The sequence below is a fragment of the Hylobates moloch genome, unplaced genomic scaffold, assembly GCF_009828535.3.
Source record: "Hylobates moloch isolate HMO894 unplaced genomic scaffold, HMol_V3 SCAFFOLD_1, whole genome shotgun sequence".
NCBI classification, from domain to species: domain Eukaryota; kingdom Metazoa; phylum Chordata; class Mammalia; order Primates; family Hylobatidae; genus Hylobates; species Hylobates moloch.
Genome location: NW_026652276.1, coordinates 147330377 through 147344010, shown reverse-complemented (window position 1 = coordinate 147344010; position 13634 = coordinate 147330377). Strand labels below are relative to the sequence as shown.

General features: G+C 39.5%; 1 protein-coding gene across 1 annotated transcript in view; it reads left to right on the top strand.

Moving 5' to 3' along the window:
* DNAH11 (dynein axonemal heavy chain 11) overlaps positions 1-13634 on the top strand; it is a 363007-nt gene that overhangs the window by 188550 nt on the left and 160823 nt on the right. The window contains exons 48-54 of the mRNA XM_058446556.1: positions 668-770; positions 3023-3262; positions 5542-5703; positions 5974-6167; positions 9592-9754; positions 10694-10817; positions 11238-11380. Of these exons, the coding sequence (XP_058302539.1) occupies positions 668-770; positions 3023-3262; positions 5542-5703; positions 5974-6167; positions 9592-9754; positions 10694-10817; positions 11238-11380 (1129 nt within the window). The remainder of the gene's footprint in view (positions 1-667; positions 771-3022; positions 3263-5541; positions 5704-5973; positions 6168-9591; positions 9755-10693; positions 10818-11237; positions 11381-13634) is intronic.

The following is a 13634-nucleotide window of genomic DNA, read 5'->3' as shown; positions in this document are numbered from 1 at the left end:
TATTATGGATGAATAATTATTATGGATAATAATTATTATGGATGAATGATTATTATGAATCATTATTATGGATAGATTCAAGTGCAATTATCCCCAGTTTCTTCTAAGGAATATCTTTTGGGTTTACTTTGTATCTCTTTTCATCATATTAAATGGAATAGTTTACCTGTGTATCTTTGGAAGATTGGATTGAAAAGTATCTCAGAAATGTTAAGACTGTCCAGAAATCATGTCCTCTTTAAGAATTAACTCACACTAAATTATTTAAGAGAAATTTGATCTTGTTTGGCAGAGTGTAAACGTTTGGGCACTGTAGTCTGCAATACCTGACGATTAACTACAGGGACAGCCCCCAGCCCATCCATGGAGTCTTGCTATGGGTACAAGATAGTTTCTACAGAGTAACATGAGAATCAGTAAGCAGTAATAGTAATAGTACGTTGACGCAGCTCCAGATCTTGATTTTTGGCATCAAATGAGCTAAGTCAACTTCAGTTTTTTGAGCTTCAGTTTTGATGTTTCTCAAATAAAGCTCACTAGGTCAACCTCACAGAGTGATTATAAAGATAAGGAGATAATCTGTGATGAAGCCCATTATGAACTGTTAGATTTTGCAGTTTTGTCATCTCCAGTTTTTGGATTTAAGGTTCTGTTTTCTGTCTTTCAGGTATGATAGACAGAAGGTAATGCTTAAAGAAATCCACAACTGCCAGTATATCGCCTGCATGAATCCGATGGTGGGCAGCTTCACCATCAATCCCAGGCTACAGGTAGGGTGTTGAATATTGCTCTCAAAAACTGTAGATCTGTACTGTATTGCTTTTGAGTACACATTAGGATTCCTATGGGACATCTTGTTAAGCACGTTTCTCATGGCAGCTGTACCATATTTTATTCCCACTAACAATAGACAGGGGTTCTAATAAGCCTTTTTGTTTTAATTAGTAGACTTTATTTTTTATATCAAAGTTTATAGCAAAATCAGCTGGCAGTACCAATAATTCCTATGTACTCTCTTAATGCCCCCACTTGTTTTACCCTATTATTAACATCTTGCATTAGTTACAATAATCAGCCAATACTGACACATTATTATTAACTAAAGTTCAGAATTTACATTGGGATTCCTTCTTTGTATTATACATTCCAGGGGTTTTGACAGACGTATAATGACAAGTATCAACTGTTAACAGTATCATATAGAATAGTGTCACTGCGCCAAAATCTCTGTACTCTACCAATTCATTCCTCTCTCTTTTCCCTCTGAGTCCCTGGTAACAATTGATCTTTTGTCTTTTCTTTACTATTATTATTGTTGTAAAATACATGTTACAAAAAATTTACCACATTAACCATTTCAAGTGTACAGTTCAATAATATCTACTACATACATAATGTTGGGCAACCAAGATCACCACCCATCTCCATAACTCTTTTCATCTTGTGAAACTGAAACTCTACCCGCTGAGCTCCCCTTTTGCTCCTCCGCACTTTCCCCTGGCAACCACCATTCTACTTTCTGTGTCTATGATTTTGACTATTTTAAGTACCTCATATAAGTGGAATTATCCAGTATTTGTCTTTTTGCGCCTGGCTTATTTCATTTACCATAATGTCTAGGGTTCATCCAGTTATGGCATATTGCAGAATTTCTTTCCTATTTAAGACTGAGTCGTATTCTAGTACATGTATTTACCACATTTTCCTTAGTTTTTCATTTGTTGATGGACACTTGGGTTGCTTCCACACTTTAGCTAATGTAAATAATGCTGCTGTGAACATGGGTGAACAAATACATCTTCAAGACCCTGCTTTTAATTCTTTGGGGTGTACACCCAGCAATACAATTGCTGAATCATATCAGAATTCTACTTTTAATTTTTTGAGGAATCATCATCCTGTTTTCCATGACAACTATACCTTATTTTATTCCCCACCAACAGTGCATCAGGGTCTCAGTTTCTCTACACCCTCACACACGTTTATTTGCTGTTTTGTTTTGTTTTTTGACAGTAATCATGCTAATGAGTGTGAGGCAGTATCTCATAGTTACGATTTGCATTTTCCCAATGAATAGTGATGTTTTTATGTGCCTGTTGTTCATTTTTGTATCTTCTTTGGAGAAATGTCTATTCAAGTCTTGTGTTCATGTTCAAATTGGGTTATTTTGTTGTCATTGAGTTTTAGGAGGCCTCAATGTGTTCTGGATATTAATCCCTTAAGCACTGATATTTTCTCTATTTCTATAAATTTTGCCTTTTCCAGAATTTCATATAGTGAGAATCATAAGGTATGTAGTCTTTCCAAATAGGCTTTTTTTCCCACATAGCTTATCTATGCATTTAAGATTTCTCCATGTCTTTCCATGGCTTGATAGTGCATCTCTTTTTATTGCTGAATAGTAGTCACTGTATGACTGCAACACAGCTTGTTTATCCGTTCATCTACTGAAGGACACCTTGGTTGCTTTCACTTTTGACAATTATTAAAGAAGCTGCTATAAACATTTGTGTGCAGGTTTTGTGTTATGCATATAAGCTTTTTAATCATGACAACAGCAACAGCTACCACCAACATACATTCCGTAGCATACAGTGGTTGCTTACGCATCTGGACTCAGCTGAGACTGAGCTCAGTGACTGCTGATCTTGGCTGGGCTCATCTGTGCATGTTGGGGATAAACTGTCAGTTAATTTGATGTGGCTTTGGCTGGAGTGACTGTGACAACATGGCCCTGCTTTATGTGTCTCTCATACTTTAGGGCCTGCAGAGTTTATGGCAAAGTCAGAGGCTTAACAAAGTAAGTAGAAATATACACCTCTGACAACGACTGGCACACTGTCACTTCCACCTCATTCTGTTGGCTTAAGTAAATCACATGGCCAACCCCAGAGTCAGAGTGGAGCACTAAAAAGCTACATGGTAATGGGCCTGGATACAGGGAGGAGTGAAAAAATCAGGTCTTTGCAATTTTCTGGTACAATCGTAATCCTTACACTCTTATATTTGCTTTTCTTTTCAGAGACATTTCACAGTGTTTGCATTCAATTTTCCATCTTTGGATGCACTAAACACCATCTATGGCCAAATCTTTAGCTTCCATTTCCAACAGCAAGCATTTGCTCCATCAATTCTCAGGAGTGGCCCCACTTTGATCCAGGCAACAATAGCATTCCATCAGACAATGATGTGTAACTTTCTACCCACGGCTATTAAATTCCACTACATCTTTAATCTGAGAGATTTATCAAACGTCTTCCAGGTACCTTGACTGCTCTATGTTATGCCTCTTGAGTAGAGAAATAATTATAATACTATGTATTAGCCCATTTTTTGTGTCACTATAGAGAAACACCTGAGGCTAGGTAATTTATAAAGAAAAGAGGTTTAATTGGCTTATGGTTCTGCAGGCTGTACTAGCATGGCCCCAGCATCTGCTTCTGGTGAGGGCCTCAGGAGTTCACAATCATGGTAGAAGGTGATGGGGAGCCAGCATTTCACATTTTGCATGGCAAGAGCAGGAGCAAGAGAGTGAGTGGGGGCAGGTCCCCAAACTTTTAAACAACCAGCTCTTGCATGAACTAACTGAGTGAGAATTCACTTATTACGGAGGGGATGATGCTAACCATTCATGAAGGATCTGCCCCCATGATCCAATCACCTCCCACCAGGCCCCACCTCCAACACTGGGAATCACATTTCAACCCGAGATTTGGAGGGGGCACACATCCAAACCATTACCATACTGTTAACGGTGTTCCTTTATAAAACAGCTTAAAACTATGCTATATACTTTTATATGTATTCTTTAACTTTACTCATAAACTTCTCAGGAAGTAAGTATGGCAGGTTTATTATTCCCATTTCATCAATGAGAACGGTGCTTCTCCTCAGGTCATATAATGTCTTTGTCTGCACTTCTGTGACAAAATACCTGAGATTGGGTAATTCATAAATAATAGAATTTTATTTCTCACAGTTCTGGAGGCTGGGAAGTCCATGATTAAGGCACTGGCAGATTCAGTGTCTGGTGAGGGCCTGGTCTCTGCTTCCAAAACGGTGCCTTAAGTGTTGCATCCTCACAGGGCAGAAAGGACACAGCAAATGGGGCAAATGTCCAGCACCCCTTTCATAAGATCACGTTGCCCTCATGACTTAGTCACCTCCTAAAGGCCCCACCTCTTAATATTGTCAGATTGGCAATTAAGTTTCAAGACATGAATTGTAGGGGCCTTTCAGGCCATGGCATATGGTGACTTGGAAGTGGAAGCAAAGGTAAATGTCTGGGCTCTTTAGATTGAGTGAGTGAGTGCTTACTGTTTTGAGTGCCAAGTAAGAAGGATAATTGATCATGTGTTTGCATAAGGCATTTATGTGTGATTTTAAACATATATTAAGAGAAATAGTAACTTTTAAATTATTGGATCATTTTGGTTTAATATTGAAAATTACCTTGCTTACCTTGTAAAAGGACAGTGTTTATGTATTTGACTTAGGAAATTCTGAAGAGGAAATTGAAAGTCTGGAAGTATTTTTTTTAAATCCAACAAATGTGGTCTACCCTGTGCAGTAAAAATGGCTGGCTGAATTTTCTTTTGTGAGAGAGGTGGTATATTGATGAAATATGAAAACTCCATAGGACTTCTTTATATTTTTATAACCGTCTTTTCCGTATCACTCCACAACTGCCTCAAAACCATAACACAGCATTAGGCAGTAGCTTCTTATGAACACGGAGCAATTCTTTTCATGTCTGTGTATCTAGCTCCTGCCAGAAAGATTGCTTAATACTGTGCTGTTTAAAAGCAGAATTTTAATCTCAGAAGGAAAGGGAAGAGAGGTCATAGGTGAAATGGGACGAGAAGACTGCCTGCTCACCCTTCATATCCTGCCTGTCAGCTGCACCTGACACTACCAAATAATTTTTTAGCCTTTTGCAGCTCAGTTCTCCACAACTCCCTTACTGTTCTCCTGTGCATCCAGAGTAAGCTGCCTCTCTCCATGAGGAGTGAGTGGATGTGAATCTAAGATACTGAAAGCACCATGAGTGAGCACGGTAGTCACAATGTGTTGGTGCTAGACCCAGATCTACCCATAAAGTATGAATCTGGGTACTTTACTTTTGGTCTTGTATTCTTCATCTGTGAAGAGATTAGACTGATATCAAGTGATTTTACAGTAAAAAAAAATATATATGATGCTGTGACTTTCATGTTAGCTGTTTGTACTCTGGTTTTGTAAACTTAGTCCATTGTAAGGCTTAATAGGCTCAAGTACTCAGAGGTGATATTTAGTGCCTGTGCTGGCGCTTGAAATGGTCTTACTTGCATACCTACAAATGGGTATAAGCATACTAAAATTTTAAAATATTGCACTTATCAAAGAGTAAACCTACTTTTATACACAAACACACACATTACTATTGATGATATTTCTTATAACCATTTGCTAAGTTCACATTTTAGTTTAAAAAGTGTTAAACTTATTTGGCATGTCATCAACCTCTGAATTAAAGGTATTTTCCCCATTCTTGCCTTGTAGGGGATTTTATTTGCTTCTCCTGAGTGTTTAAAAGGTCCACTTGATTTAATACATCTGTGGCTTCATGAATCTGCCTGTGTTTATGGAGACAAACTGATAGACAAAAAAGATTGTGATTTGTTTCAGAAAAAAATGCTGGAAACTGCTTATAAATATTTTGAAGTAAGTGTATTAATGTCAGAGGTCACTACTTACTCCAACACCAACCGGGTATTGGGACTAAAGTTAGATGAGGATATGAGAGAATTGCACAAGGGCTTACCTTTTTGCAATGGCTGTGACTCCCGAATACACTTGGTCTATGCTTGGGAACATTCCACCCACCTACCCATGCGTGGGTCTGCAAGCTTTTCCCTTGCTAGGCCATGCTGCCTGCAGCGGGACCGCTGTGGATGGTTGACATGCCATATTTTTCTCTTTCTCATCCTGCAGGGTATAGATAGTCACATGCTGCTTCAACAGCCCCTCATTTATTGCCACTTTGCTAACAGAGGGAAGGACCCACAGTACATGCCAGTGAAGGACTGGGAAGTGCTGAAGACAATTCTTACAGAAACCTTAGACAACTACAATGAATTAAATGCTGCCATGCACCTAGTTTTGTTTGAAGATGCCATGCAACATGTGTGAGTTAACTAGTCATGATGCTTTTTCACAAGAGGAAGAATGGCTGGATATCCACAACTGTCATTTTTCAATAGATCATACTAAGCACTCTGAACCATCAGTTCTTATCTGCTGTTTGGCATATAATTTTAAAATATAAAAGGGTCGCTCTTTAATGTCACAATCTTAATAATGTCTTACATAGGCACACTGTTTTCTGAGATGCCATCATATCCATTATTTTACTTGAATATTAAGAAAGTGGAAACATAAATTACTTGTTCAAAGTCACATAGTTCATAAGGGACAAAGGACTAATTTTCATTGATTAAAGCAGGTTTTGTTGAGTGCCAGATAGGAACATTGCCAGCCTTTCAGCAACTTTGTGCAAATTCTTTAAAATGGGGGAGGTCTCATGCTTTCTTGGCAGAAAATTAGAAAAAGGCACCTGTCCTTGGATAGAGCATGGCTGGCAAGGTTCTCGCTCACCTCCTAGACCTGGTACCTCATGTAGTGCACAGACTGTGCAACCGTCTGCAGCCCCTCCTGTCGGACGTTGTTCTAGGTGCTGAGATACAGCAGCAGTGAACACAATCCAGTCCCCTCTATAGTTGAGCTTACATGTTAGCGACGAAGATGGACATTTATAAAGACATGAGCAACTAAGCAAGAGAATAAGCAAGAAAAAGATCAGAAAGTGGTGTGTCATGCCAGGAAGGAAAATAGGTTGATTCTGTGAGAAATACAATAAGTGAATTTCCAAAGAGGGACTGGGCATCCCTGTGAAGAGGTGACATTTAAAGTGAGACCTGAATGATAAGTAGGTGCTAAGCATGGAAAGATCTGGAGGAAGAACATTCTAGACAGAGAGCAGATTGCATCTGACCCTAAGGCAAGAATGTTTGAGATACAGAAAAGAAGATCAGTTAGGCTGCAGCATAGAGAAAAATATAACAAAAATGGAGAGGCAGGAACTGGCCTTACCAATACGAAGTATTTCCTCGTAACCAGAATAAGGAACTTTGATTTTATTCTAAGTGCAGTGAGAAGTGGTTGGATGGGTTTTATCCTGGGGATGACACAGTTCGTTGTCTGGGCTAAACAGCTTAACATTGCCACTGCTGTGTAGAAAGTTGATCACATGTTTACATCCAATACTGCTCTCCTAGTCCAAGTCACCTTCATCTCTCATTGACACCAGCAGGAAGACTTAAATAAGTGACAACAGCCAAAGACTTAAACAGAAAAAGAAAAAAGAAATCATTGAAAACAAGAAGAGGCTGAGTGTGATAGCTCACACCTATAATCCCAGCACTTTGGGAGGCTGAGGCAGGAGGATCACTTGAGGCCAGAAGTTTGAGACCTGTCTGGGTGACATAGTGAGACCAATTGCTAGAGCCCAGGAGTTCGAGGTTGCAGTGGGCTAGGATTATGCCACTGCACTCTAGCCTAGGCAACAGAGTGAGACCCTATCTCTCAAAAATAAAAGACAAGAAGAAGGAAAAATCCAGAGAAAATAAGATGTGGAGAATTCAGTTTTTAGAAGAATTAATCTTTAAAATTTTCTTAGGCCCTAGAACCTACAAAAATTGTAGAGCCCTTCCTGTCATCACAACTAAGTGTTGGTAGTTTTATTGTTCCCTTTGCAGTTGTGATCCTTCCTCTGATTGTGCAAAGGAAGTTTCAGTTGGAATCTAAAACCGTGGTGTTAAATCAACTATTAGTAATGCTGTTTCTGGTTGGGTTAATATACAGTCACTGTGTAGGGGCATCCTGGCTCAGGTGAAACAGAAACCTCCCATTGATACTGAGGAAAAGAGTTTTCCCATATAATCCCTCAATACAGAATTTTCAGTGGCCTAAAAGGTAAGGCTGTTTCTTTGATCAGGCATTATGAGCTAGAAGCTGATTTACTCAGCATTAGAGGTGATTTAAGAGCGTGTCCTTGAGTGTTATAGAAAGGGACTTTGCCACTTAGTGAATCTTGTGAGGTTAAAAGCCTCAAAGCATACATTAAAATGAAATGAAAACCCTGCTTTATAGCTTGGGGTATCTCTCATGTCGGAGTAATTTTATAGCTTTCCCCAAGGTTGTTTTGTTGTGTGGTCGTGTGAAGTAAAATTTAATGTGATGACTGAGCTTGTAAAAATAACCTATCTTCTCTGTTATTGGAAGTTTTCAGAAAATGTTCACATGTGCTGGTCCTAATATAAGTGATCCCAACTTAGTTTTTTTCAAAAAGCACTATTTAAAACAATTAATGTAGATTATTCAGGTTCTGAAGTTTAAGTTCATTTCAGAAAAGCAACCTAGAGCAAAATGATGGCATCAAATTTGGGGTGTTTTACTATCTACATGCTTATATTTTGTTTTGCTGGTTTTCTTAATATGTATAACATAATTATGAACTATTTCTTCAAACCCATCTTTTGCTAAAGTTAAAGCGAGTTTATTTATAGCTATAAAATATAGCATAATATAAATAGATTAAGCATTCAGAATGCCTTGGATATTACAGAACAAGGGATTAGTTGACCTTGGTGGAAATTTAACTTTGTGGTACTAAATGGCTTCAGCAAATTATTCTACAATGGTGTAGCTATAAGGGAAGGCTTTAGTGTGAAGGAAGCAAGAATCACGTTAAGAAACAAGTGCTTGATTTGCTGAGTAAATCACACAGAGAGATCTGTTGGTCTAAACAAATCCATTCTTTCCAAAATAATTCTACAGCAAAGATTTCTGGCACAAGGCTATTCCCCCTTTGATGTCCTCATACTTGGGTGCTGATGTGGAATTCGGATCTTTCTTGCTAATCAAAATATTTTGAAGCCCTTAACACAAGGCCTTTGCATATATTTTCTTTTTGGACTTTTGGTGGTGATAACAAAGCACTAAGAGAATCCAAAATGTTATTAGCATAGGATGATTTGTCATGGGAGCAGTTCAAGGGTGAGGGTGAAGATAGCATCTTTGTTTGTTGGGGAAACAAATGAACAAGGACTAGAGGTTTCCAGTAAAAACCGGAATTTAGTCTCTCACTATTTATCTAAAGAATAAACAAAGCAGACATAGGCCAGGCGCGGTTGCTCATGCCTGTAATCCCAGCACTTTGGGAGGCCGAGGCGGGTGGATCACTTGAGATCAGGAGTTCAAGACCAGCCTGGCCAACGTAGTGAAACCCCGTCTCTACTAAAAATACAAAAATTAGCTGGGCATGGTGGTGGGTGCCTGTAATCCCAACTACTTGGGAGGTGGAGGCAGGAGAATCACTTGAATCTGGGAGGCAGAGGCTGCAATGAGCCAAGATCGCGTCACTGCACTCCAGTCTGGGCAACAGAGCAAGTCTCCATCTCAAAAATAAATCAATAAAGAAAAATAAACAGAACAGACATAGTCCCGGGGCATTTTCGATTTTGTGCCATAATGGGCGCTTTCTTTTCTCAGATGTCGCATCAGCCGGATCTTACGAACCCCTCAGGGCTGTGCTCTCTTGGTTGGAGTCGGGGGCAGTGGCAAGCAGAGCTTGTCCAGGCTGGCAGCTTACCTTTGTGGCCTTGAGGTCTTTCAGATCACTCTGACCCAGGGCTATGGAATCCAGGAACTTCGGGTGAGTAAAGGGGACAGGCAGTTCTTCTGACCCTTCTGCTTGGCAGATAAAGCCGAGGCTCCTAGTGCGCCCATGTGGGCTGTGACTCCCAGATTTGGCCAAGGCCTCCCCAACCACGGGGAGAGCGGGAGCTCTTTAGAGCAGTAAATGACCTTTGGCGGTTTTGCCTTTATGGTCAAATTAGTAATAATAAATTCCTACAAGTTGCATGTAGGTTTAATAACATGTAAACCTGGCTCAGAAAATATTTATTAAATACTTGCTTACATAAATGTCTTTCTATTTTCTATTAATCAAACCTAATGCTTATCGCTGTTAGTGTTCCTTTATGATAGGTTGGGGAAAAAAGACACTAACTTCACAAGTGAAAATAGATTTCTTCCACATCGGATAAGAATAGGAGAAGAAGATGCAATAGGAATAACATGTTCAGGAAACTCTGGTGTGTTTTTCAAGCTTTGCTTTTTAATAGCAATAGTACTTACAAAATAGTACCTACAATTTGTGCCAAGTGATATTTTAAGTTTTAAAAAATCACATATTTTTAATATTACTAATGAAATAAATAAAACCCATTTTCGATAAAATAGGACAGTTGTTAAAATGAGCAGACTTCTTTTTACAGCACTGCCTGAAAAAGGCGTCACTGAATTCCCTTGTACACAATGAGAAGGGAGTTGGTGATCTGCAGCCTGTTTTCATCCCTCTGCTCCAGTAAGCCAGAAACACGACACTCATCCTTACAAGTCAGAAATGGAGGTGGTGTCACACTGCTGTCCCCTAGAATGGGTCTCTCAGAGAAGGAATATATAAACCAGGGAAAGGCACCCCACAGTGCTATGGTGATACAGTTACTGAGTTCTTCCCAGCACTCACACACATCCTCTCAACGCCGCATCAGCATTTTAACAAAACATGAATGATGGCCTTTCCTTACAGGTAGATCTTGCCAATTTGTACATCCGAACCGGAGCCAAGAACATGCCCACTGTGTTCCTGCTGACAGATGCCCAGGTTCTAGATGAGAGCTTCCTCGTGCTGATTAATGACTTGCTGGCATCAGGTGATTAAACCAACACATTTCTTGAAAGATCTTCCCCGATGACAAATTATCTGTAGTTTCAGTGAACTTTAAAGAGAGAGAATTCATCTTTGAGATGTTTGCTCGGCAGTCTTTGGGGAGAAACCTGTAAACCTAACTAATTTGAGGTGTATTGCTTTCTTAGTCTGTTTATGGATGAGAAGGCCTTCAGTGAAGTAAATGTTATTCTTACACTTACGGGTGTAGAGGGTGTGTTCATCATGGCTTGTCCTCAATGTGTTGTATGTCTCGTAAACAAAAAAGAAACATGACATTTCTGATTTTAAACTCTTACCATTTATGCTGAACTTTGTCTTGTAAAACATTTCAAACGTTTAAAAGTTATATGTGAAATTTAAATTGCAATGATCTTTTAGTAATTCTACTCATTCTTTGGGACAGGAGAAATCCCAGATCTGTTCAGCGATGAAGATGTGGACAAGATAATTTCTGGAATTCATAATGAAGTTCATGCTCTGGGCATGGTGGACTCCAGGGAAAACTGTTGGAAATTCTTTATGGCCAGGGTGCGACTACAGCTCAAAGTAAGAAATACTTGCTTAATTTGCATATTAGTTAAAACCTGCTATTGCAACTATCTGGTTCTATTCTGAGTTTTGTATGATGAGTTTGAATTTCAGTAATGCATTTTGAAAGGACGTGTGCATTTTTACATGCCTGTATCTGGAGTGTACCTTCCGAAAGTGTCCCGTGATGCTGGGCTCCTGCAAAGCATTGCTGAGCGGTGTGTGCAGTCCTCAGCTAAAGTGCATGTGGTCTGTGCCCTTGAGGAACTTACACTATTATAGAACACAGGAGACATCAGAAGTAATTATCATACAATATAAATGTAAACAGTGCTGTGGGATTGCAGAGGAGCGCAGCATCCTTCCTCACTGGAGCTGGTCGTCCTGGAGGAAATGATGGGCCACGTGTTTAGCATGGAGAAGAATTCAAGGGGAGGAGCTTTCAGGGACAGGAAATGGTATTTATATAAAGGTCAGCTGCGTGGTACATATTTGCAGAAACCCAAGTTACCTCTAAAGGCCTGGAACATAGAGTTCTTACGGGGAGAGTGAGATCAATAAATCTGGAAAAGTAAATTGGAAGAGATAAGAGGTTTCTAAATCATAAAGTGAGTAGTGAGGAGAGTTTTGAATTAAGAAAGTGATGATGATGTCAGTAACTTCAGGGAAAGGAATTTAGAAGTAACGCTCAGATGGGCCAGCCACAGTGGCTCACACCTGTAATCTCAGCACTTTGGGAAGCCATGGCGGGTGGATCACCTGAGGTCAGGAGTTCAAGACCAACCTGGCCAACATGATGAAACCCCATCTCTACTAAAAACACAAAAATTAGCCAGGCCTGGTGGCATGTGCCTGTAATCCCAGCTACTTGGGTGGCTGAGGCAGGAGAATCACTTGAACCCAGGAGGCAGAGGTTGCAGTGAGCCAAGATCGCGCCATCACACTCCAGCCTGGGTGACAGAGTGACACTCTGTCTCAAAAAACAAAAGAAGTAATGCTCAGATGTTCTGAACTCAGATGTACCCCAGTGTTCTTCCTCATTGGCTGCTCTGTGTTATAGTGTATCACATAGGCAGATAATATAACCAGATAATAGATCAATAAAGGTCAAGTATCACAAGAAAACAGGGAGAGCCTCCAAACTCATCAGGAAGCCAATTTAAGAACGCTGCTAGGGAAAATTCAGGCTTTCTCGTATGGAATGGTTAGTAAACTAGGAAAGCTGCCACTTTACTGTTGCTTCTCATATTGTTATGCCTGTCAAGTTAGTGGCAGGCTGCGGCAGCTATAAAACTGGAGTATTTAAGGATAGGAGACGGGGACTGGCATTGGCCCTGAATATGCCTTAGATTGGAGGTTAAGGAGCAGAGTCACTAAGTTTCTCCAACATTCTGCTATTTCAAGTTTCACATTAATCTTACTGAGCAATTCTGGGCTGAGGTTAGAAGGTTAGAACTTAAGGTTCAGTTGCCCAAAGAGCTTTTTCCCCATCAAAAATAGGACTAAAAATACATTTGTCAGGTAGTAACAAGGCCAGGGATTTCTTCCTGTTCCATTGTGATATACAAGAATCAAATTTTCTTTATAGAATGGGAAAACAAGTACAATGTTAGAATTTGAGGTAGTAATAGTATAAATCAATGGTTCTCATAATCTGTTGCTCAGAGCTGCAGAATCAACATCAACAAGAAACTTTTTAAAAATGCATTTTCTCCAACTCCAAGCCAGACCTCTTGAAGCAGAAACTTTGGGTGGCCCCAGAAAGCTGTCTCAACAAGGCCTCCAGGTGATTCAGAGGCATGATAAAATTTAAGAGTCATTGTTATAAATCGTGCTAGAATGAACATTGTTTGTATATATCTTTCATGCTCAACTTTGCTTGCTTCTACAGGATAAATTCCTAGAATGGATATTGCTAGATTCAATAGTTACAGCTTGTGGTAGTTTTAAAACATGCCTTCAAATTTTTAGATGCTCTTCTTACTCACAGGTGACATCTAGATCCCCTCTTCTTGAATTTGGTGGGGAGCTTGTGACTGCTTCAGCTAGTATCCAGTATGGCAGAGGTGATGCTGAGCAGCAACTAAGGCTGAGTCATAAAGGGCTCAATTTTCTTTTGGATTGTACATATTTTTGTTTATAAGAGTTCTATGTATTTAGGCAATTATTCCTATATATGTGTCTCACGTATATTTTTCCTATTCTTTTGTTTGTCGTTTATTTTATTTGTCGTTTAAATGTACTTATGGCACACGTTCGTTTATAGGTCTGT